This window comes from Thalia democratica, chromosome 9 (genome assembly GCF_965202585.1).
Source record: "Thalia democratica chromosome 9, ktThaDemo2.hap1.1, whole genome shotgun sequence".
In the NCBI taxonomy this organism is placed as follows: domain Eukaryota; kingdom Metazoa; phylum Chordata; class Thaliacea; order Salpida; family Salpidae; genus Thalia; species Thalia democratica.
Window position 1 is genome coordinate 21,828,282 of NC_139173.1, and position 21,477 is coordinate 21,849,758.

A 21,477-nucleotide genomic window follows, 5' to 3' on the forward strand; every position below is an offset into this window, starting at 1 on the left:
ATGCGTACAGATAGTAAGATTTTTTTATTGCGCCTAAAAAAATGTAGCAATTTTTTACAAAATAGACTTATTTTTTCCATCCTGTGCTTGTTAAGAATCTTTTCTCTGATGTTGACAGTTTTTACACCAAACCAACAAGGGTAAACAAACTACAACAAGAACATTTTTTTAACATATAAGTTTTTATTGGATTTTGAAAAACGAAACGCCCGAAAAGATTTAGATCATATTATTCAGTTTGTTTCTGATCAAAAAAACAAACTTCCATCAGGTCCTTGAGACCTTGACCAAAACATTTGTTGTCAAAAAAATCGAAAATAAGGTTCCATCCATTTCTTTAATATTTATACAATCACTACACGCAAACGGTTGTGGCACTTTTTCACATCGATGTAATTTCAAAATATTGTTTTCACAGCGATGCGGTCCGGCGAGGCGCGCTCGAAGCAGTTCAAGTTCCGGCTGAACGACGGCTCCCTCGTCACCGCCTCCACCGTCTCCAAGTACGTTTCGGAGGAGGCCAAGGGGGAAAACCCTCACGTGATATCGTACCACACGCTCACCAAGTAAGCTTTCCGAAAGTATTTTGAAAAATTAACATATATTACTTATTACATTAGTGTAATGATAATGATAGATAATTTAAGATTATAATTTAATTAAGAAGTAGCTCACCAAGTACGCTTTCTAAAGTTATTTTGAAAATAAATAGATTAGTATAATAATGATAATAACAGAATAGTTATTTTGGAGAATACTGCAGTGTGTTGGTTGAAAGCACATTTGTGTTGTACAGTTTTTATGAGCTGAAATTCCAAGGAAAAAGCTTTATATGAATTAAACACATTAGTTTTTTAGAGAGTTATACAAGTTATGTACACATTTATTATACTTGCTTTTAGAGTTAAGTTAGTGGTGGATTTTTTTTTTCCAAGTAACTTTATTCCCATTATATTTTTCAAGTTTGTCGTTTATTTAAAAAAAAAAAAAACAATTACGTTTTCTATAACTGTTGTGTTTTGAAAAATATTTAGATTAGTATAATAATGATAATAGATGATAAAATAGTTAATTTGGAGCATAATGCGGTGTGATAGTTGAAGGCACATTTGTGTTGTGTAGTTTTATGGGAATATAAATTTCGAGTTCTAAAAAAAAATATTTGATTAAAAAAAATAGTTTTTTAATTGTTTTTTGAAGAGCAATACAAGTTGGTACTTGTTTTTGTAAAATTGGTTTTTAGAGTAAAGCTAGTACCGAATGTTTTTCTAAGTAGCTAAGTAGCTTTTCTAAGTAACATTTTGTTTTAAATTTTTTTCTTTTATTAAAATAAATAATTTTTATTTTTACTTTTGTTATCTAGCTTACCTAAGTAATAGTTACATTAAAACAAACCATTTGGTGCATATTTTAAAAAAGCTTTTAAGATGTAAAAAAAAATTACTCGACTTTTTAACACCAACTACCGTAAATAAACTCAAAATTTGAATATCGTAAAATTAAGATACTTGTTCAATCAAAATGACTAACAACTTAGCTTTAAGTTTCATTAAACCTTCTGTTTAGTATGAAATTACTAACGTTTCCGCTTAAAACAAAAGAAAAAAATGTTTTGAAAAGTTATCTGTTTGTGTATTAAAAGTGTTACTAGTTAAGAAACGTACGGGTGAAATTAGCTTATTATAACAATTCTGCAGCTTTAGTTTTTTACAGTTTTAGTTTACTTTATTAAATCGTAATATCTTTAATAGTATAATTTCAATTCAAATTATTTTTCATTAGAATACTTAAGTTTTTTGGAGTATTTGTTACTTTATGTTGTTTTTACTACATTTCTCGGTAAAGCTAATGTGAAACTAAGTTTTGATTTTTAAATTTAAAATTTCTTATATTAAAGACAATTTTATTAAGGAAATGACGTGATGAATATTTATGTAATTTTTTCCACTTATGTGTTTTATGCAAATGACAGCTTTTTATTGCTAGTTTGGCTTAGTAACAGTGTTTGGTTTTAGTTAATTAAACAATTGTTTATAGATTAGTAGGTAGAAATATTTTTTTAACCAGAAATATTAGCTGCTTTATTATTTTACATATTATTATTGTTTTGTTATTAATTAGTGAAAGATAAAATACAAATTAGGCATTTTTAATAAAAAACAAAAATATATAACAGTTATAAAATAGTGTAATAAAAATTCAAATAATTTTATTCAAAACTGTGTTTTTGAACAGCTTAGTAATTTTTTCTGACAAGCACATACAACTGTAAAGTTTAAAGTACTGTTTTTTATAGAAAATATATCAAATTTTAAAAACAAAAATTTATGTGTCTTTAGTTACTTGAAATTTTTTTTTTAAATTTAGTTCAGATTTTATGTGAATAAAACGTTATAAACTTACAAAAATAAAAGCAACAGAAGTTTATAACAACGTTAAAGAAAAGGTATGAGTTTGTATGCTGAGTTTAAAAAGTAAAGTTTAAAAAATAGTAAAAATAAGGTTTAAAATTTAAGTATGGTATTATTTAACTTTAAGATGAACAATCACAATTGTGCTTAAAGTTTCATTGTATAAAGTGAAAGTAAATAACTATAAAATATATTAATTTACTAATTATGTACGTTTTTATGTTATTGTGGTTAAACATAAGACAAATTATTACTTGATAGTTTCTAATTTGCTCTTAATGGTTTACTCAAAACTAATTTGTTTGTACTTACTGTTGCATTATAATGAATATTTTAATCTTTTTTTACAAAAATTATTTGAATATTACAAATTAGTGTTTTTTAGTTTTTAATTAGTTTTTAAATCATAACGTTTTCAGTTTGGAAACCACTTTAAAGTTAGTTTTCGACCAAAGTAACTTTAAACTTTGAGCTTTTTAGCGCCAGTTTTTAATTTTGTTATTTAAAACTGTGCAAACTTTTCAGCCAAGTTTTGCTGTGGAAAAGTGAGCCGTCATGAGTTAATTGCTCACCAACCAATTTTTTGTTAAAAGTTATATTACTTTGTCATGTGAACTTTGCATAGATGGATTTCCAGTTAGCAGGAAAAAGAGAAAGCATAAGTTTTAGGTTGGAAAGTTTGTTTGCGTTTCACCAGAGCTTCCTACTTTTTTGAAAGCAGAAAGCTTTTGAGTTTTGTTAGTTTGTTACTTGAGCAAGACTTTTACTTTTTTTTTTGAAAGATTCTTCAAACTTTTTAAAATTAGTTTTCTAATTTTTATTTTACTTTATATTTTTAATGAATATTTTACAGAGAATTAGAGTTAGGTGTTAATCAGTTTCATCATTATTCTTAGATTTTTACAAAGTAAAGTTGCCAGTTCTAGGATGAAAGTTTGTTACATTCAATACTTAGTTCTAAGTCTATCAGCAAAACGTTATGCTCGTTATAGTTTTTTTGTGTATGTAAATTTAAACTAAAACCAAACTAGTAAGTACAAAAAACTAAATCAATATTAAAAGTTAAAATAATTTTGAATAAAGTATTTTATTGCATAGTTTTACAAAAATGATAGTTTTTATTTCTATGAAAAGTAATTTTATATTTTTTATTGTTGTAATACCTTTTTTTTTCTTTTTTGGTATATAAACCTTGTATAAAAACATAAAAGCTTTTGTTTAAGAAAAAAATTCTAAGTAATTATACTTTTTTTCAATAATTAACTTAAACTGTGTTTATAACAAAAGTCAGCCAAATTTTTATTTCTCATCAATTTTGTAGACGTTACTTATATAATAAGGATCCAAGCAAAAGGTTTCTAAATAATATTAACCCGTCTTACAGCAACGGAGTGCCCAATCAAAACCGATCAAAACCAGCTCCGCAACCAGGTTCGTTTCTACATATTTTTATCAGTTGATATTATTATATGTATTAAAACTATGTGATATTGTTTTATACACGCTGCTCTTGTTTTTTGCTTGAAACTAAAGGTTTTAGTGTTTTACTTTCAAATTTGAATTTAAAAAGTCAAGAGTTAGTTTATGTTTGTAAAGTTGAATGTATATTAAATAACTTTAGGATGTTTTTATTGTAAACAATAATATAGTGTTTTGTATACAAATATTATGAACCGAAAAGTTTCAAAATAAATTCATAGTTTTTATTAATGAAATTAACACTTCAATTAACACATTAATCCTAAAAGTAAACTAGTTCATTTTATAACTTATCCTTTTAAAACATAAAACTCTCAATAGTAAAATTTAAGTCCTAAGTATAATCTTATTAAACTAGATATTTAAGAATTTTTTAGCTGTTCTTAGTAATAAAAGTGTAGTTTTACTATATCTCATAAAATTACAGACACTTAGCCAATATATCGTTTTCGATTAAATTAAGTATTTTCTTTTCGTAATAAAAGGTTACTATATATTTTTTAATAACAGTTAATTAATCACCTATAAAATAACCAGCAATTAATTTATTAAACGATGTTTAAGTTTATAGCTTTTTTCAAAACAGTCACTAGTCTTTAATACAAATAAAAACAATATGTAACGCAGTTTTGTACTTTTAATTAAAGCATTTAAAAAAATGACAAACAAACGACATACATGTTCATAGAAAGTATTAACGAAAGATTTGTTAACGAATGTAATTAAGTTTTACGCATTTTCTCAAAACTTTGCAGCAGTTTTGACATTGACAACGTGATATTAACTGGCTTTACATTGATAGTTATATTTGGATGGAAAAATTCTTAAAAATATTTTTTTAAATATTTTAATGAAATTTTGACAGATTTTAAGAAGGAAGGCAATTTTAAGAAGAGAATTGCTTCGACTCCTCTAATCAACCAAAAAGACATCAAAGCAGAAGTTAAAACTGAAAATTTGCAGGTTTTTTTTTTTGTAAAAGTCTGCATTTTATATTAAGAAGTATTAATGTGAAAATAGTTTTAGACTTTGGTACTTTTAACGTTCCATTATAAAAAATATTGCGTTAATGTTTGTATAAAAGTTTTATTTATTTGACTTAACAAAATTAAGCTTCATATTTACTAAAAAAGATTTTTTTACTTTTAATGTCGAAATCGAAACCTAGTTTGTGCTAGTAATGCTAGTTAAGTGATAATTTTTTTGACAATAGTGCTAATTTGCTTTACTTGTTTAAACTAATTAAAAAGTTAAAAAAAAGTTACGAATAATTTGGGGGTTGTAGTTATCTTTTGCTAATTTGAGCTAGTTTTATATTTCAAAGAAACTCGAGTTTTTACTATTTATAAAAATAATGTACAGTTGAAACCACTTTTTAAGTTGTGTTTAGGACTTTACCTTTAGGAATATTTGAGGAACATCTTGTTTTCTAATAGTAGGTTTATATCTAAACTATCAGTTAGTTTTCTATCTTAATAAATTTGCATACTGTTGTAATAAAAGTTAAAATAGCTATAGTTCAAAAGGTAACTCATGAATAGTGCAAACTAGTAAATAGTAAAAGCTGTTCATCAATATGCCCTTTTCCAGTTTTCAAGTAATCCTTTTTAAATATTCTTTCAAATCAACTTTTCATAAAGTACACATTTTTAATTTTCTGTTGCCAACAAGCACTCATTCGCTATTGCCACTATTTCCGCAACACTTGGGGTTACTAGTTTAAAAACGTGGCAGATAAGTTTTAGTGAATATTCCAACCAGCAATTACAATGGACTGACTGAGCTGCGTGAGTTTTTACAGGAAACTTGAAAAAAATAGCTTCGCCACAATTCGATTTGAATATATTTAAACCTTGTTGTAAGATTCAATATCTGAGAATGAATTTTTTAACTTTAATATTTTTATTAACTGCTTGTTTTTTAGTATACGTTTAAAAGAGTGTTGTATATTAAAGTGACCAGCATACTAAATCTTATAAACTCTGTTATACTTGAGGTTTACAGTTTTATTTATTTTTTATACATAGAATTGTTAATCAATTTTTGCAAACTTTATTAGTCATGTTATTATTAACTGTAATTTTTAATTTTTTTCAATTTTTTCCTACTTTTAAATAACCTATGCTAGTCATTACTAAAAAGACATTTTTTAAACTTTGTTAAGTTTTCTTTGTTTTATTAAGAAAATTTAATAAAATCGAACAAGATTCTTATGAAAATGCAAAGAAAAAATATTTTAATTTAAAAATGTTTGTATCCCAATATTTAATATTTTGTTTTAATACTTTTAAGCAATATTTTTAAATGTTCACAGTTAGTTTTTTTGACAAGCACGTTTAAATGTAAACATTTTTCTACAAAATGAAATAAAAAATTAAAGGAATACAGATTGTTGATTTCTAATTAATTGTAATTTTTGGGCTTTTGTTAGTCAAAGCTATTTTATTTCTGAATTCATCAAAAAATAGTTTAAAGAACTTAAGGTCACTAGTTTTGAAAATATGCAAAAATAAATTTTCTTAAACAACTTTTTGGTTGGTTATTTTAAATATAATTATGTACTTAAATTTACTAGTTTTTTTATTGAAAGTTTTACAAGTAGTTTTGTTATTAAAATAAAAATATTTCAAAATAAATTTAATAAAAATTATATTTTCATTTTTAGATAAGCAATATTGCAGCTAAAAATATTTTTTTATGACAGAACAAAACTTAAGGACAATAAGAATCTCGAAAAGTCATTTTCATAAGTGTCTTGTAACAATAAACAATAGTTGAATATATTAATTTTGATTTATATAATCTTTAAACAAGCTATTAATTAACTTATTATCAATACCCAGAACCAAGTTATGTAATAGCTTGCAAACAAGGCAAAACACAGTTTTTAAAACATACTTCTTTTTTCATTATATATGAACATGCTTATGTTAAAATTTATTGTGTATTAAATATGTATAAAAAGAAGTTTATTGTGTTCATTCTAAGCAATATAATCTTTATATAGTTGTTAATCAACTTAGTATTAAATCCATAACCAAGTTTTGTAGTAGCTTGCAAACATGGCAAAACACAACTTTCGAAAATTATATTGTTTTTAGTTATATTTGAATATTTTATAACTTATATGAACCAAGGTTTAATACTTTTATTCTTACTTATATAACATCTATTCAATTTGTATACAAACTAAATATCCATTCAATTCATGTAACAGCTTGCAAGTTATATATTTTGTAAACTTGTTCAAATACTTCAGAACACTTCGGTTCGTGTGAGGTCTGCGTCTTGCACAAACGAAGCGCCCATCGGCTACAGCCGCCAGTCCATGATAAGGAAGAGGAGCTCGATAGAAGTTGCGAAAGATGTGCTGAAGAGTACAGGGGCAGCCGACGACCAAACGAGACAGGTCAGCAGAAATAATTTTTGTTTAATCGGCTGTTGATAAACTTTCTGCTTCGATATTTTCTGTTGCATTGTTGAGTTGTGTTGCATGCGAACGCGCGTTTTTGCAGGGTCAGCGAAAATTTACGGTAATTGAGAACATGATTATGTCGGTTATTGCTTAGTTGGCTGTTTTGCATTTTTTTAATAAGTTTGATGTCTTCTTCCAGTGAGTTAAGTATAAAAGCGAATTAATGTTTTTGAGTGTGTGCAGTTAACTTTTGTTACAGTAACGCTTTTGTTTTTGATAGAGGTATAAGTTTTTTAAGTATTTTGTATTTAGAATAGAATTTTTTATACGAAATGACAATTTTTGCTTGTAAGACTATTTGCACAAATCACTTCAATAATATTTATACAGCTAAAAGAAATTAATAACTTACTTGATATTTTAAATTTAAGCACTTTGAGTTTTTAAACACACTTTGCATTCATCTGAAAGACTGTTTAAAATTTCAAATGCGTAAAACAGATCAAAAGCAACACTCGTGCGCAAACAATTTTATTCTTTTTTCTTTCAGAAACTTTTAACCTCCGTACTGAAAGCGCCTCCGCACCTATCAGGAAACCAGGTCCATCTAGTGGGACTCTACAACACGAACAACAACCAAAAGTCAAGGCAGCGGAACCGTTCCGCAGGTTTGTTATTATTATTAATATTATTATTATTATTATTATTATTATTATTATTATTATTATTTTGTTATTATTATTATTATTATTATTATTATTATTATTATTATTATTATTATTTTGTTATTATCATTATTGTTAACATTATAATTACTATTGTTACTATTAATATGCGTGTTGATTCTAATTTTTAACTCAATGTTATACTGTTTAATTACTTCAAAAGTATTCGGTTTTGAAAGTAGTGGAAATCAACAGATTATCAATGATTGTTTTAAACCAATCAAAACACATGTTAGTATCGAGAACTGGGAAGACGTGTATTGTTTCAGGATATAAGTTAAAGTCGTTTTTTTTCTTAGAATTGATAAAAAACTTAAATAGTATAAATTAAAAGCTATTTTATACCTAGTTAATATCTAAGTAATGATTAAGTTTAGTTTTTGTTCTAAGAATTTGGAAAACGAAGTAATATTATATTTATCCTCTTTGAATATGTTTGTGGCATGGTCAAATTTCGTTCTAGTTTACTAAAACCCATCAAAAGTTTAAATACTTGGAGAGTTCGTTATGAATATCATGTAACAGTTTAAACAATATTTCCAAGCTTATTGTACTTTAAGCTTTTAATCACATTCAGCTTTACAGAAAAAACAATTGATATAGTTTTTCTAGTTTTGAATAACAGTTACAACTAAATAACTTTTGTATCAATAGCTGTTGTTGGAAATAGTTATTTTGAATTAATATAAACAATGATTTTATCTAAGTTGAACAAAAAACACATAAGTTTTTTAAATAGTTAGCTAAAGTGTATGACTAATTGTTTTGCTGGACAAGTATAAGTATTATTAATACAAACGTATATTTAACAACGTTATGCTAATACAATAAAATTAAAGCGATGCTTAGATCATAAGGTTTTTAGATAGCAAATAAAGTTATATTTTGCTTATATACTATTTCGTTTTTTAGTTACGTAATGACTAAATTGAAGCATTTTTTTCAACTAACATTAATTATTAGGGTATAAAACACAATTGGGATAACTCAAGCCAACTAAAGCTAGTTTGAACTTTTTTTTTGTAAAACTCAGTCTGACCCAGGCTTGTTTAGATGTTTTACCTAATTCTCAGGGTAGTTTTTATGACTTTAAACCTTAGTCTTTTGTTAAATTGTGTTTTTATTAAGTTGTTGTGTTATTATTTTGGTATTTAAGCTCAATTAATAGTATTTATTTTCAGTTTTTAGCTCATTATTTTGTTATTTTTTTTTAACAAACTCAAGCTGGTTTGGTGTAACATAGTTATTAGCAGGGTCGCCACAAAGTCAGGAAAGTCAGGAAAAACGAAAAAAATTAGACAAAAGTCAGAAAAAAATTGAGTTTTGAAAAAAGTTCAAGAAATGTCAAGAAATTTGATATAAACATGCTCTTAATAAGAAACTTTATCATCACTGAAAACTGAATTTTTCTAATTTTATTTTATGAAAAAAATTGCTTTTGTATTAAATTTTTTTGAGGATCTAATTGAATTTTTGGAATAAATAAAAATCTATTATTACCTTTATTTATTTCTAAAGTATTTGGTTATATATTTTTGAATTGGTTTTAATTAAGAATTTCATTCAGAAAAGTTAGGATTTTTTCAGCTCGATCTGTTGCAACCCAGTATTGTTCACTCTGGCTAAATTTAATGCACCTTAAGAAGCACCAACCCTAAAAAAATAATTTTAATGAGTTATTTCTAGTACATATCAACTTAAACGTTGTTTATAGATTGACATATAAAACAGTTTTACAGTTTTTTGTATGAAATTGTAATTAGTAACTTGTGATTTGCTACAACTCATATTAGTTGTGCTGCACAATGGTTGATCGACGTGAATAAAAAAAAAAAAGATACTGTCTTTTGTAGACTTGAAAACGAAATCAAATCTTCATAAAATTATCTGACTAATTTTTGACGGTGAAAAATTGAATGCAAATTTTTCTCATTTATATTCGCTGCCATAAGGTCATTCTTGTTTTAATAACTTTTAATTTTATATTACACGTCTAGTATAATGAATTAAAAGGAATTAAACAAACAAACAGGATCTTCTCTTTTCAAGCAGCACGAACACAAAATCCACCCAATCAGCATGCAGCCTCAAAACTCTCAAGCAGCCAATCACGGCCAAGCAAACCACAGCCTAGTCCAGTCGTCGCCCAACCTCTTCGAGTCCTCCTTGAGCTCCCCCTCCGTCGCGACCTCCTCCGCGCCGACGGCGCCTCCGAGTGGCGGGGAGAAAATAGTCGGTGACGTCACGAACGACCGGCTGGCGAACGACGTCGCGACGCGCAAGCAGTCTGTGACGTCACACTGGAGCTCGTCGTCGGGGCTGGAGTGGAGCAAAGAGGAGAAGGAGGAGCTGATCGACATCTGGGCGTCGTTCGGTCTTTTCGAGGGGGCCGGCGGTGGTGGGGAGAACGGGGTGAGTTTTCACGCTTAGCTGCGTTTTGATAACATTTGTTGTTTGTGTTAAAGAAAGCTTATTTTTTTTACTGAGGGTTGTATGGTATTAATGGCAATTTTACTGCAAGTGTTTGGTTACTTTTTATTTATATGTATACAATTAGTTTACAAAAAGAACTGTAGTTTTCTGAAAGCTTAAATTTCATTTGACTGAGTTTTGTGTATTAGTAATAGCGGTGTTGCAATTAATAATTATTTCATTTGACTGAGTTTTGTATGGTATTGATAGCAGTTGTATAGCTTGTAAGTACCTAGTTTTTTTTTAATGTATATATATACTGTTAATTTACTAAGATAACTGTAGTTTTCTGAAAACTTAAATTTGGTTTGACTGAGTTTTGTGTATTAGTTATAGCTGTTGTAAACAAATAATTAATTTTCTTTTTTGTATATAGATGTACAATTAGTTTACGAAATACACAAGTATTTTTAAAATGTTTTGAAGTAAAATTATTTTCAACCAGTGTTCAATTTGACTTCTTAATAAATTTATCTGAATCGTTTCCAGGCGCCTAAATCCACCGACGAGCAAGCCGACAAGTCACAAATTTCAGCGAACCAGCAGCCAAACACACGTTAGTTTAAACAAAATATTACTCATTTTTTTATTATTTGTGAAGTTTGACCAGAAAAATAATTCCTGCATTTGGTATTCAAGTTTTTATTTATAGTAACAAGTTCTAAAAGTATAAAATAAATATTTTATCATTCAGAGGCGTCGCAGGGGTTCTTCAACTCATCCGCACCAGGCCAGGTTCCGAAAATGAGCCAGCAAATGGTGAATGGCGGCGGGAAAATGGTGAAAGCCGATCTTAATGGTTGCCCGAACGTTGTAGTGCTGAACGACGGTCACGTCAGCTCGCAACTGCATCAGGTGAGTGTATGTATAATATATATATATATATTATATACAAGTGTGTGAGTATATCGTTTGTATAAAGTTTGCTCAAAAGTTTTACGTTTCAACTAATGTTTACTGTTTTTTGTCTTTTAAATCTAAATTTATTCCTTTGTGCTTTGTTGCAACGATTAAAGCTTTCTTAAATTGTTTTGTAGATGTTTTAATTTTTGAAACAAGCTCTGTTCAAACAGCTTCAATCTGACACAAAATGTTTTACTCGGTATTTTACAAACTTTTTATTTGCATAATTTTTTTTTAACTAATTTTTTTCAACAGCTTCACCAACCTGCCGGCATGGGGCAGCCCGCGGTCAACAGCCAATCGAACCAGGTCTACGCGCAGATCAACCAATCACAGACGTCCATGCTGAACATCGAGGAGGGACTGGAGCCATTCGTGGACCTGGGCAACTGCGGACTCAACCCGAGAATGCAGATTCCCCAGCCCCCGATCTACAACAACCGTTTGTTGTGTTTTTATGTTAACAAAGAAGTTTTTAATAATTCTAATTTTTTATATTAATAGTTAATATTTTGTTCCTATCTGCAACAACCGTTTGTTATCTTTTTAGTTAGAAAAGTTAAGTTTAAATAATTCAATTTGTTCAAGTAGAGTTTTTCTTTCAACTTGAAAAGCTTTACTTCTGATTAAAGAGGAAAAGTTATATACATTTATTAAATTAAAACTGTTAGATGGTATTTGTTGTTGTTATTTCAAATTATATTTATTATATGAACCTAGAGTTCAAAGTTCAGGAGCTTTTGAAAAAAAGATTTTTTTGTGTAATGCTTGTTAGAAACGTAATGAAAATTTTTATTTTGTTCAAGGATAATTTTTTTAGAAACACAAAAACGTTTTTTCATAAATTAAGCAAAGTTGATTTAACAAAAAAGTTTTTAAGTGCATATGTAATAGTAACCTAGTTTGAAAGGATTAAATTAAATAGAACCTAAACTAAAAGTTCTTTCTTTCTACTTAATACTTTTTCATAAAGCTATAATTTAGCAAGAAAAACACAATTCAACGACAAAGCAGTAGTAATTTATTGGTTTCACCTTGATCTTAAAATACATTTATAGATTAAAGCTATATTTTCACAGAAAGCAGAGTTCAATTAATGGGGAGCAACTCCTATCAGCAGCATGTAAATGTGAGTTAACATTTTAGTTTACTAGCTACTAAAAGTCACTAAAATTAGAAGAACAAAAATAAATTTTGTTATCTATTAATTAAAATATTTTTTTTTTAATTTTAAATTTTTAAATTTTTTAAAATACATTTTGTACGTTTGTTAGCAAAAATATCGACAATTTTTTTTTGCATAGTTTAAAAAAATATTAAAGTGTTATAGTATAAATTATGCTTTTAAAATATTTCTATACTTGCATCTTTTTTCTAATTAAAAGTATTATTAATCATTTTAGTTTAAAAGTACGTAGCTTTGAAGTAACGAGTTAAACTTTGTGATTAATAAAGTAGCAAGTCCTTTAATACATCATGATAGTTTAAACCATTAAAAAGGAAATATTTTTGTTCCTTGATAAATTAAACATTGCAATTGGAGATCAAAACTAAGTTTTCAGATATCTTAAAGGATACACTGAAAAGGACACTTTTTTAATTTTTACTAAAAAAATATTATAAAGTGCAGTGTATAAACAAATACCTAGCACCAAAAAATAAAACACTTTTTTTGATCAATATGCAACTAAAAGTTCATAGTTTGTTGTGACAGTTATTTCATGTGCCTAAGAAGTAAACAGCTTATACAAAAATTTTTTTAATAGTTTAATTATGACTACTTAGATTTATTAGAATTGAATGTTTGTTTAAAATTTTGGTCCTAAATGGTCCTGAAGTATACTATTTCTACTTGATTAGTGTAAATTCTGTCTAGTTGACATAAAAATTTGTTGACAAAAATATTTTCTTATTGTTTTTATGCTACTAATGTATAAATACCAGTGTTAAATTTTCTATAGTTGCTTTTTTAACTAAAACAGCCTATAGAATTACTAATAGAATATTTCGTTATTGGTTTCTCTTGGAGACAAAGTGTTTCATTATTAAAAAAGAGATAATTTAAATTACAAATTTGTCACATAGTATTGTCTGTGCTAAAAATACAGTTTAAGTTTATTTATTGTATGCTTTATTTAACAGTAATATTTTTTATATTTTTTTAGTACTTAACAACTTTTTATTTATAAACATTAAAACTGGTGAACTTTACGCAGTTTGTGGATAGCAGAAATTCTAGAATTGGCAGTAATGTAAGTCAAAATTTAATTTCTTTTTATTAGATTTTAAAAACAATTTTTTTTAATAGTTTTTTAAGCAAAAAAAATATTAATAAAGTTGTTTTTTATAAAAATGATTACAAAGTTATTTACCTTAAAAACATGCGTTAACATTAAGACACAAAAAATAATAATTTAAAGTTGTCAGTATAAAGAGGTACATGTTTTAATAAATAATAGTACTTTTTATAATTATTTATTTTTTAATGACGTTGGTTACAATGTACATTTTCTGTTCTAAAATCTTCAATGTTTTAAAACTATTTGAAAAAAATTATCTTAAACTTAAAAGTTATTTATTTTTTCAACATATATAAATATATGTAACAATACTAAAATTATCATGAAAAAGTTTACTTGAAACATTAAATGATAAAACAGCTAATCTTGTTCATTTATACTTTGAAGTATGTGATAACTGTTTATATAGTACATTTTTGATTAAAGATGTTTTTTTAAGTAGCAGGTTATAAAAAGAATTATTAAGTATCAAAAACAATAAATAACTCAACTTTCTTATTGACAAAGAATAGTACTTGAATATTTTAAATTTCATATATTTTTAGATATTGTATAAACTTTAATAATCCACGTTAATTTTTTACTAAGATCTTTTATTATATTCTTTTTATATTAGTTGTTATTATAACTGTATTTTTGATAATCATCACTTTGCAATTGTATTTTCACTACTTCAGTTGAAAATTGCGCAAGCAAACTTGTGTTATCAACGTGTGCATGACTTCATATTTCTTGTTAGCTTGTTGTGTGTGCAACATGTTTAATGACGTTTGTCTTGCACGTTTTTGTGACGCCGTTGAAACGTCGTTGTGCTTTTTTATTTGATACTGAGTGCTTATTTGAATATACAAAAAAATGTGTTGTGTGTGAACTTTGAGAAGAAAGCTACTTTGATACTGGTAAAAGTGTGACTCTGGTGTCTTATTTGGAAAAAGAAACATTTTCGCAAAGTGTAACTTGTGCATTTGTGTTTACTGTATATCTATGACAAATTTGTAATAGAGTAAATAACGTTTTTATTTTTTTTATAAAAATAGAAAAATTAAGTACAATTAATCATAAAAAATTGTAGAGTATTATAACTAAAGTCTTGCAAAAATAAAACATACAAGTTAACATTTTTACATTATTACCCTCAGGTGTGCACACGGCTTTTAATTGAATTTATTTTTTATAGAGAACAAAATAGTGGTGGTAGTTGTGATAATTAAAAAAAAAAGTTGTTAAGTAACTTTTAGTTTTTAATAGTTTAAAAAAAGTAAATTTTAACTTAGAAAATGCTGTAGTTTAGAATTTAAAAATCAACTCAATTTTTTGACTTTTTTAAAAACTTATGCAACTGCATTTGTCATACATTTTTTGTAAATAAGGTTAAAAAAATAGACTGCGGAAAAAATAAAACCTTAATGTTGTAGTTTTTTACACAGTTTTAGTTTGTTTCTTCCACAAGAAACCTATTGAACTCTAACTTTGCTTTGCCAAAAACAACTTAGATAAAAATCTGCAAAATAAGAAGTATAAAAAGTGGATTAAGTTAATGCTTCTTTGCCTACTGTGTGTAATATCCAAGCGACTTTTTTTTTTCTTTATACCTGAATAAGAGCTGTAAAGTGTAGTATTTAATGTGTTAATTTAAAAAATTTAATTTATTTCGACAGATTAACCATATACTATTTCTACAGATGCAACAAATAAGCTTACCGCCCGGTGGCGAGCTGAGCACCGGTCAGCCAATAGCGTGGCCGCACAACGACCACGTGATTCACACGTCGGCCAATCACAGGCAGGTGTTGCCTCCGCAGTACAGGTACCAGCAGTATCCTCAGCAAGTCAGGCACGTCAGGTTTGTGAATAAAAGTTTAAATAATAGTGATTCAGGTAAAAGTAGGATAGTTGGATTTTCTTCTGTTATTTTGAATGGGTTTAGAATATAAGTTTTTTTGATTTGTTTTCGTTGTTTTTCAACAAATTCTTCAACACCCTTGTTTTTCTTGACATTTATTTTAAATTAATAGTAATAATGAATAAATTTTTTTTTAGTCAAACGAAATCATTATATAAAAATAACTGAAGCACAAAAGACATGATTACAAGATTAAATTTTATAATATGTTAATCTGAAAGGTGATGCTTCTATTTTTCATTTAGAGTCGGATTTGTATATTAATTAATAAAAAACTAACTCATCTTGGTTTCAGCGAAATAAGTATTTTGTCATTTGTTAGATTTCTAAAAAATCATATTCAGTTTCTGTAAATGAACTGTGAAATTTCCAGGTTGCCAGACGGCAAGTACGCCGTTCAGAATCCTCCCCAGTTGTTCAACGGTCAGAACACGCAGCAAGTTTACCTGAACAACCACGGTATGACAATGAGTTTTTATATAAATTGATTTTGTACTATTTCTTCGTAAATAGAGACTTAAGAGTTTTTTCTCAGAAGTAAATATTTTTTCTCACCGCCAGTAAGCTGTTAATATTTTTTGTTACTATCAATTTTTTTGTTCAACGCAACATCAGCGAACGTCTACAGAGCCTAAGCCTGGACTTTCGTATGCCGTGAGATAAGCTCAAGTTAACACAAAAATTTAATAACACCGGTTCGATTATCCGGTCTCAGCCTACCGAAGGCTTGTGGTCTGATGATCGAGTTGGCATGATCAAACCTTATCAATTTATTTTATCAAGTTAATACTAATTTATATAATCAACAAACACTTTTTCATCCAGCGCCGATGAGGTTCAAGCAGCCCCTCCAGTCGCAGCTCTCCGACCCGATGATGTACGCCGCCAGCAACCAATCAGCAGCGAGGTTCGTCCACCAGCAGGAGGAGCCAATCAGCAAGCCGAAGAAGCGGAAGCCAACGGGTGGCAGGGGCGGCACCTCGAAGAGGAGAAAGTCGCAGCAGAAGGCTCCCACGTCATCCATCGTTACGTCGCCTGTGTCGTGGCAGCAGCTGATCAACAGCGACCAGCAGCAGGCGTCGCGGATGACGTCGAGTAAGGTCATGACGTCACAGCCGGCTCCGAGCCAGCTGGGGTGGCAGGTGGCGTCCCAGCAGCAGGTGAAGAGTTCTCAGGATATTTTTCAGCCGCCGGGTGGCGCTCTCGGTTCGCAGAGCGGCGAGTTTCTCTCGCCGATGAGCGACCTGATGGCGGACGACACTTTGGCTTCAAACAACATTTTGGTTGGTTTTTGGCTTAGATTTGTTGATTTTGAATTATTTTTAAAAATAAATTAGTTTCAATAAATGGAATTTTTACTAACTTATAATAACAAAGTGTTACAGTAGTTTAAGATTAAAATTGTTTTCTTTTGCACAAAGTGTCTAAAAAAAGTTTATAGGTTAAAAGTTCGAGGCTTCATCTTAAAATTTTTAAATATAGATGCTGTTTTTAGGCTAAAAGTGTTGTAGGATAGGATTTAAGAAAAAAAGGGTAGTACAATACTACTACAACCTTTATTTTGATACAATAAGTAATGATAGATCAATAGTAAACATTGAATATTAAATTAAGAGCCTTGTTGTAAGTCTTCACCACAACAACTGGTGTTTATCATTTCTTTCAATTTTGATTTCATCTGAAAAGTGAAGTGTTTTTGCTTTGCGGGCCGTAGTTTAAAGATCCCTGTTTTAGGGTTGAGCATAAAATTACAAGTCTTCATGTTTGATAAAAGTGGGTCTAGTATTTAGGTTAATGGTAAGCCGTTGAGTTTGAACAGTTACAATTTAAAATTCATTCAATTGTAAAAATGAAGTAATTCTTATTCAAAGTCACATCTACCTATTAGAAATGTAAAATATTGTAGAATTAAACAACTGCTGTATTGTTTTTTAATTTACTTGTAAACTTTCTCTGATATTTCTTAAAGTACTCACAAATACTTTTTATTTCTTTCCAAAATTAAGTACTGTCATTGAAACGTAGTTGTCATTTAATTGCTTTAAATTTTTTTGTATTTATTTAATTAATAGTCTGCCTTGCAAACTTAAAACGTTCTCTTATAGTATAAATGTCTAATTCCAAAGTTTCGAACTTAGCTTTTAATTTTTTTATAAAATTAGACTCAATGACAATTTTTTACGATTATCTACTGATTACAAAAATTTGAACAGCTTAAATTCAAGCTATAAAAATATTTCTAGTACATTGCTCATGTAAATATAATGAAAAATTACTTTTATTTAATTAAACTTACTCATGTTAGACGGGGTTTGATGATATTTCACAGCCAAATCCTCTTCAGCTGGGAAACACTCAGGTTAGATTGTATTTTAACATTCCACTCATGTTTACAATATTTAGCACTATTTTGTAAGTTCTACTCAGAAATAAAGAATAATTAAGAAAAAAAGTCCTCGGAGAATTTTCCAACATTTTATGTTTTTTAAAATAACAAAAAAACTAATTTCAGAAAACATTTAAAAATTATCAGATGTGTAAATAACAGTGGCAATAAAAACAGATATACTTTATATTTCATGTAATTTATATTAAATAATAAATAATAAAATATACAACTGAGAAAAAATTACTCGCAGAAAAACGATTTGTTCGCCCCATCGACCGAACCGCAGCAAGCCCCGAAAACTTCCACAACAGGGGATTCCCAACAGCTGGTCGACCCGCCCAAGCCCAACTCCAACCGCAACAACAACAACCCCAACAAGGGGGATCCCGCCAAGCCCCAACAGGGGGATTTTCCCGAAACTGGAAAGGCGGAAAACGGGGAGGACGGCTCGAAGGCGCCCCTGAGCCTGCTGGAAACGCTGCTGTTGAAAAAAGACTGATTTTTTTTTCAACCGCTAAGCGGCGCTCAGCACGGTAAAGATTAATAATTTGGGCGGCGTTTTTTATCTTCGTGTGTGGAAAGCTGAAACGCGTTTTTTCAAAGCCGATTTGACCTTAAAAAAACAGTACCTTCGAAACTTGAGTCGCTCTAAAATTTTTGAAAAAGTTTATTTTTTCAACATGTGAGTGAAGCTGTAAATGTGAGTTTTATGCATTTTTACGTACTTACTTCTGATTCGGTGGGCCAACAACTTTCATCCTTGGAAAATCTCAAGTCAGTTTCGGCGACTGCTACTTATCGCGTCAGTTCGGTGTAGTTTCTCGTGTGATGTTTTTAACAAAAGCAACAAATCGTTCTGAAACTGCAGCCCCGGATGTTTTGTTGGGTTGTAATTTTTTTGTTGAAATTTTTGAAATTACAATCACAATGTACATTTTTCTCTCTCGATAATCTTTTACGGTCAAGATACCTTTAGATTTGTTTTTAACTTTTTTAAGTTTTTAAGTTTTAGGCTTTAATTAAAGTATCGATTCTTCGGTACAAAAGCGTTGTTTGATCAAATCTAAAATTTTTCGACTTTATTACTAAATTGTTAAATGTTTTAATTCAATACTGTGTATAGTTTATATAGTATTTATATCAGGAATTCTAGTAATCTTGTTTGTTTCTCCACCTTTTTTTTTTTTTCATTCAGCCATATAAGATCGACTAATTTTTAGGGCTTATAACGTTAATTTTTCTGTTTTGATAATCAAGTAAATGTTTTCTTTAGAATCGTTATTTTAAGTGGTTAACAATTAAATTTTTCGAGTACCTACTAAATGAAAAGATAATTCAAGCCTTATTTTGCTTTAAAAATAATTTATAAACTTTAGAAATTGTTTACCGACCTGGTTTTAGTTTATTTGTGTTTTACACTGAAAAATCATTTTTATTTAAAAATGTGTATAAACTTATTTTAAAAGTTTTGCAGCCTTACCGTTTTCAGCTCTGAGTTAGGAAATAACTAAACTGTCTTTGAAAATACTTGTAAATGTTCTCCTTGGAAGTAAAAAAGCAGCTAAGCGAAACCAAAGCTTGATTTTCAAACTCTTTCTAACAAAACAGACACTTTTTCAATGTATTCCAACCTTTTGTTTCTCATCAATCAAAACAGCTTAACACAGTAAGGAGTTAATATTTTTTTTCGTGTATCCAATTCAAACGCGCGTGTTTGGCTCTAGAGTTTGTTGTCGTTAACAATTGTGAGTGAAGTTACATGGGCTAGTCCAAATGTGTAGTAGACTTTTGATTGTGTATCATTGAGTTGTGCAAATATTTATTTTACTTGTATATTAATATAACTTGTAATTCTTTTTTTTTTTGACGTGTTTTATCTTCCGCCATTTATAATAAATTTTAGTTATAATTAGTTGTCTTTACTTTATTTATCATTAAAGTTATTTATCATTAACAAGACTTAAGTTTACATAAAAGTATTGTTTAAGATTATGTTTGGATTTAATAACGTTAAATAGTTTAGTGAATAAAAATGTCTGCTGTTTTATATTGAAGGTAAACTACATTAGATTAAAAAGTGAAATTATTTACAATTTGGTAATTTTATGTTTTACTTATCGCAGAGTAGACGCAAGATTAGCAATAATTGGTAATATACTCACTAAAAAAAATAACAAAAAAATTCTCCAATTAAGTATTAGCAGAGCTGGCCAAGTACATAATCTATATAAAAAGTTATTAACAAACTTATTAAAATAAAAAATTTGTTAGCTATTAGTTGACACATACTAAATGAATAGTAAACGTTATTTTTAGTTTTATGAACTATATGTGATACTTAATTCAGTATTAACTATAGTTTTTCACGGATCTCACTGATATGTAAAAATACAGAGTTTAGTTAAAGTCTATATCGATTGTTTTGTTTTTAGATCATAGGATTTGTGTTCATATCTAAAACACTAAATAAAAGTACCAGTTACTTAGTTTCAATAAATTAACAAAGTAATCTATTTTTCTAGTTTGTGTAAGTTCGAGATAAAATTTCGGCACATCTTTGAAGCCAAATAAGATTTGCTGATTCTACTGTCAAACATATTTACAAACTTTGGAAGGTATTTACTCTGGGAAATAAACATAATAACATTTTATTCCTTCAGACTGTTTAGTTCCTGACATCTATGACGATTCGTCCAAAGTGAGCGGTTTTGAGTTACTACGACGTTTTTATCTTGGCTTTATTTTATTAAATAGTAGCAATAACTCGTAGTATATTGTGCACAAAACTTTTTGTGATCCACTACAAAAGCCAGAAATTTTCACCATATGCAGTTGAATTTATTTGCCAAATTAAACAATGAAAACATTTTGAATTTAAGAACCGATCTTGCAAAACTCGATGTACTCATTTCAAATCTTCCTACTTTTAAACTTGTTTTATTATGATGTAGTTTTGATGTTTAAATTTTTTGTTGTGTACGCTTAATATAGTTTTGTTCTACATGTTTATAGTTTTGATATTGCTTTAACTTTTTTAAATTAAAACTTGTATTTAACTTAATTACCACTTAGTTGCATTTTTGATTTATTTATTGTTAATAAAAAATGTTTATAACTAACTATAAATTTATTTATCTACGCTTTTAACCATTCTTTATTTTTACCTGAAAAACCGATTTTAACAGTAAAACATTGTCCTAATCAAATAGATTTTGCTAAACTATACTATTGTCATTAAAGTCTCCTACAACTTTTCGTTTTATGAGAGGTAAAAAAAAAAAAGGTAAACAGAAATTTTTTTTCGAGCAAAATCTCAAAAACATATTTCTATCAGCACATTATACTCTAAATCCAAGTTTAAAAAATCACAAAAAAAATTCTATATAAATTAAATTTAAAACTGATATAAATTTCAAAAGGCGTATCAGCTAACTTAAAGTAAAATGGTTTTGAGATAGAGTATTATTATTCTAGGGATGA

At 28.1% G+C, this 21,477-nt stretch overlaps 1 protein-coding gene across 3 annotated transcripts in view; it reads left to right on the plus strand.

Moving 5' to 3' along the window:
* The window catches only part of LOC145843839 (uncharacterized), a 34,047-nt gene extending 14,147 nt beyond the window's left edge, over positions 1–19,900 (plus strand). For 2 of the 3 annotated variants that reach the window (XM_082951077.1, XM_082951078.1), the window contains exons 10-25: positions 419–566; positions 3,796–3,842; positions 4,756–4,853; positions 7,150–7,299; positions 7,856–7,973; positions 10,063–10,442; positions 10,992–11,058; positions 11,197–11,357; positions 11,661–11,847; positions 12,485–12,534; positions 13,622–13,657; positions 15,388–15,548; positions 15,982–16,067; positions 16,434–16,891; positions 17,914–17,967; positions 18,248–19,900. In XM_082951077.1, coding sequence (XP_082807203.1) covers positions 419–566; positions 3,796–3,842; positions 4,756–4,853; positions 7,150–7,299; positions 7,856–7,973; positions 10,063–10,442; positions 10,992–11,058; positions 11,197–11,357; positions 11,661–11,847; positions 12,485–12,534; positions 13,622–13,657; positions 15,388–15,548; positions 15,982–16,067; positions 16,434–16,891; positions 17,914–17,967; positions 18,248–18,496 — 2,450 coding nt within the window. In that variant the 3' untranslated portion in view covers positions 18,497–19,900. The remainder of the gene's footprint in view (positions 1–418; positions 567–3,795; positions 3,843–4,755; positions 4,854–7,149; positions 7,300–7,855; positions 7,974–10,062; positions 10,443–10,991; positions 11,059–11,196; positions 11,358–11,660; positions 11,848–12,484; positions 12,535–13,621; positions 13,658–15,387; positions 15,549–15,981; positions 16,068–16,433; positions 16,892–17,913; positions 17,968–18,247) is intronic. The other variant, XM_082951079.1, reaches the window with a different exon arrangement.
* The last annotated feature ends 1,577 nt before the right edge of the window (positions 19,901–21,477 follow it).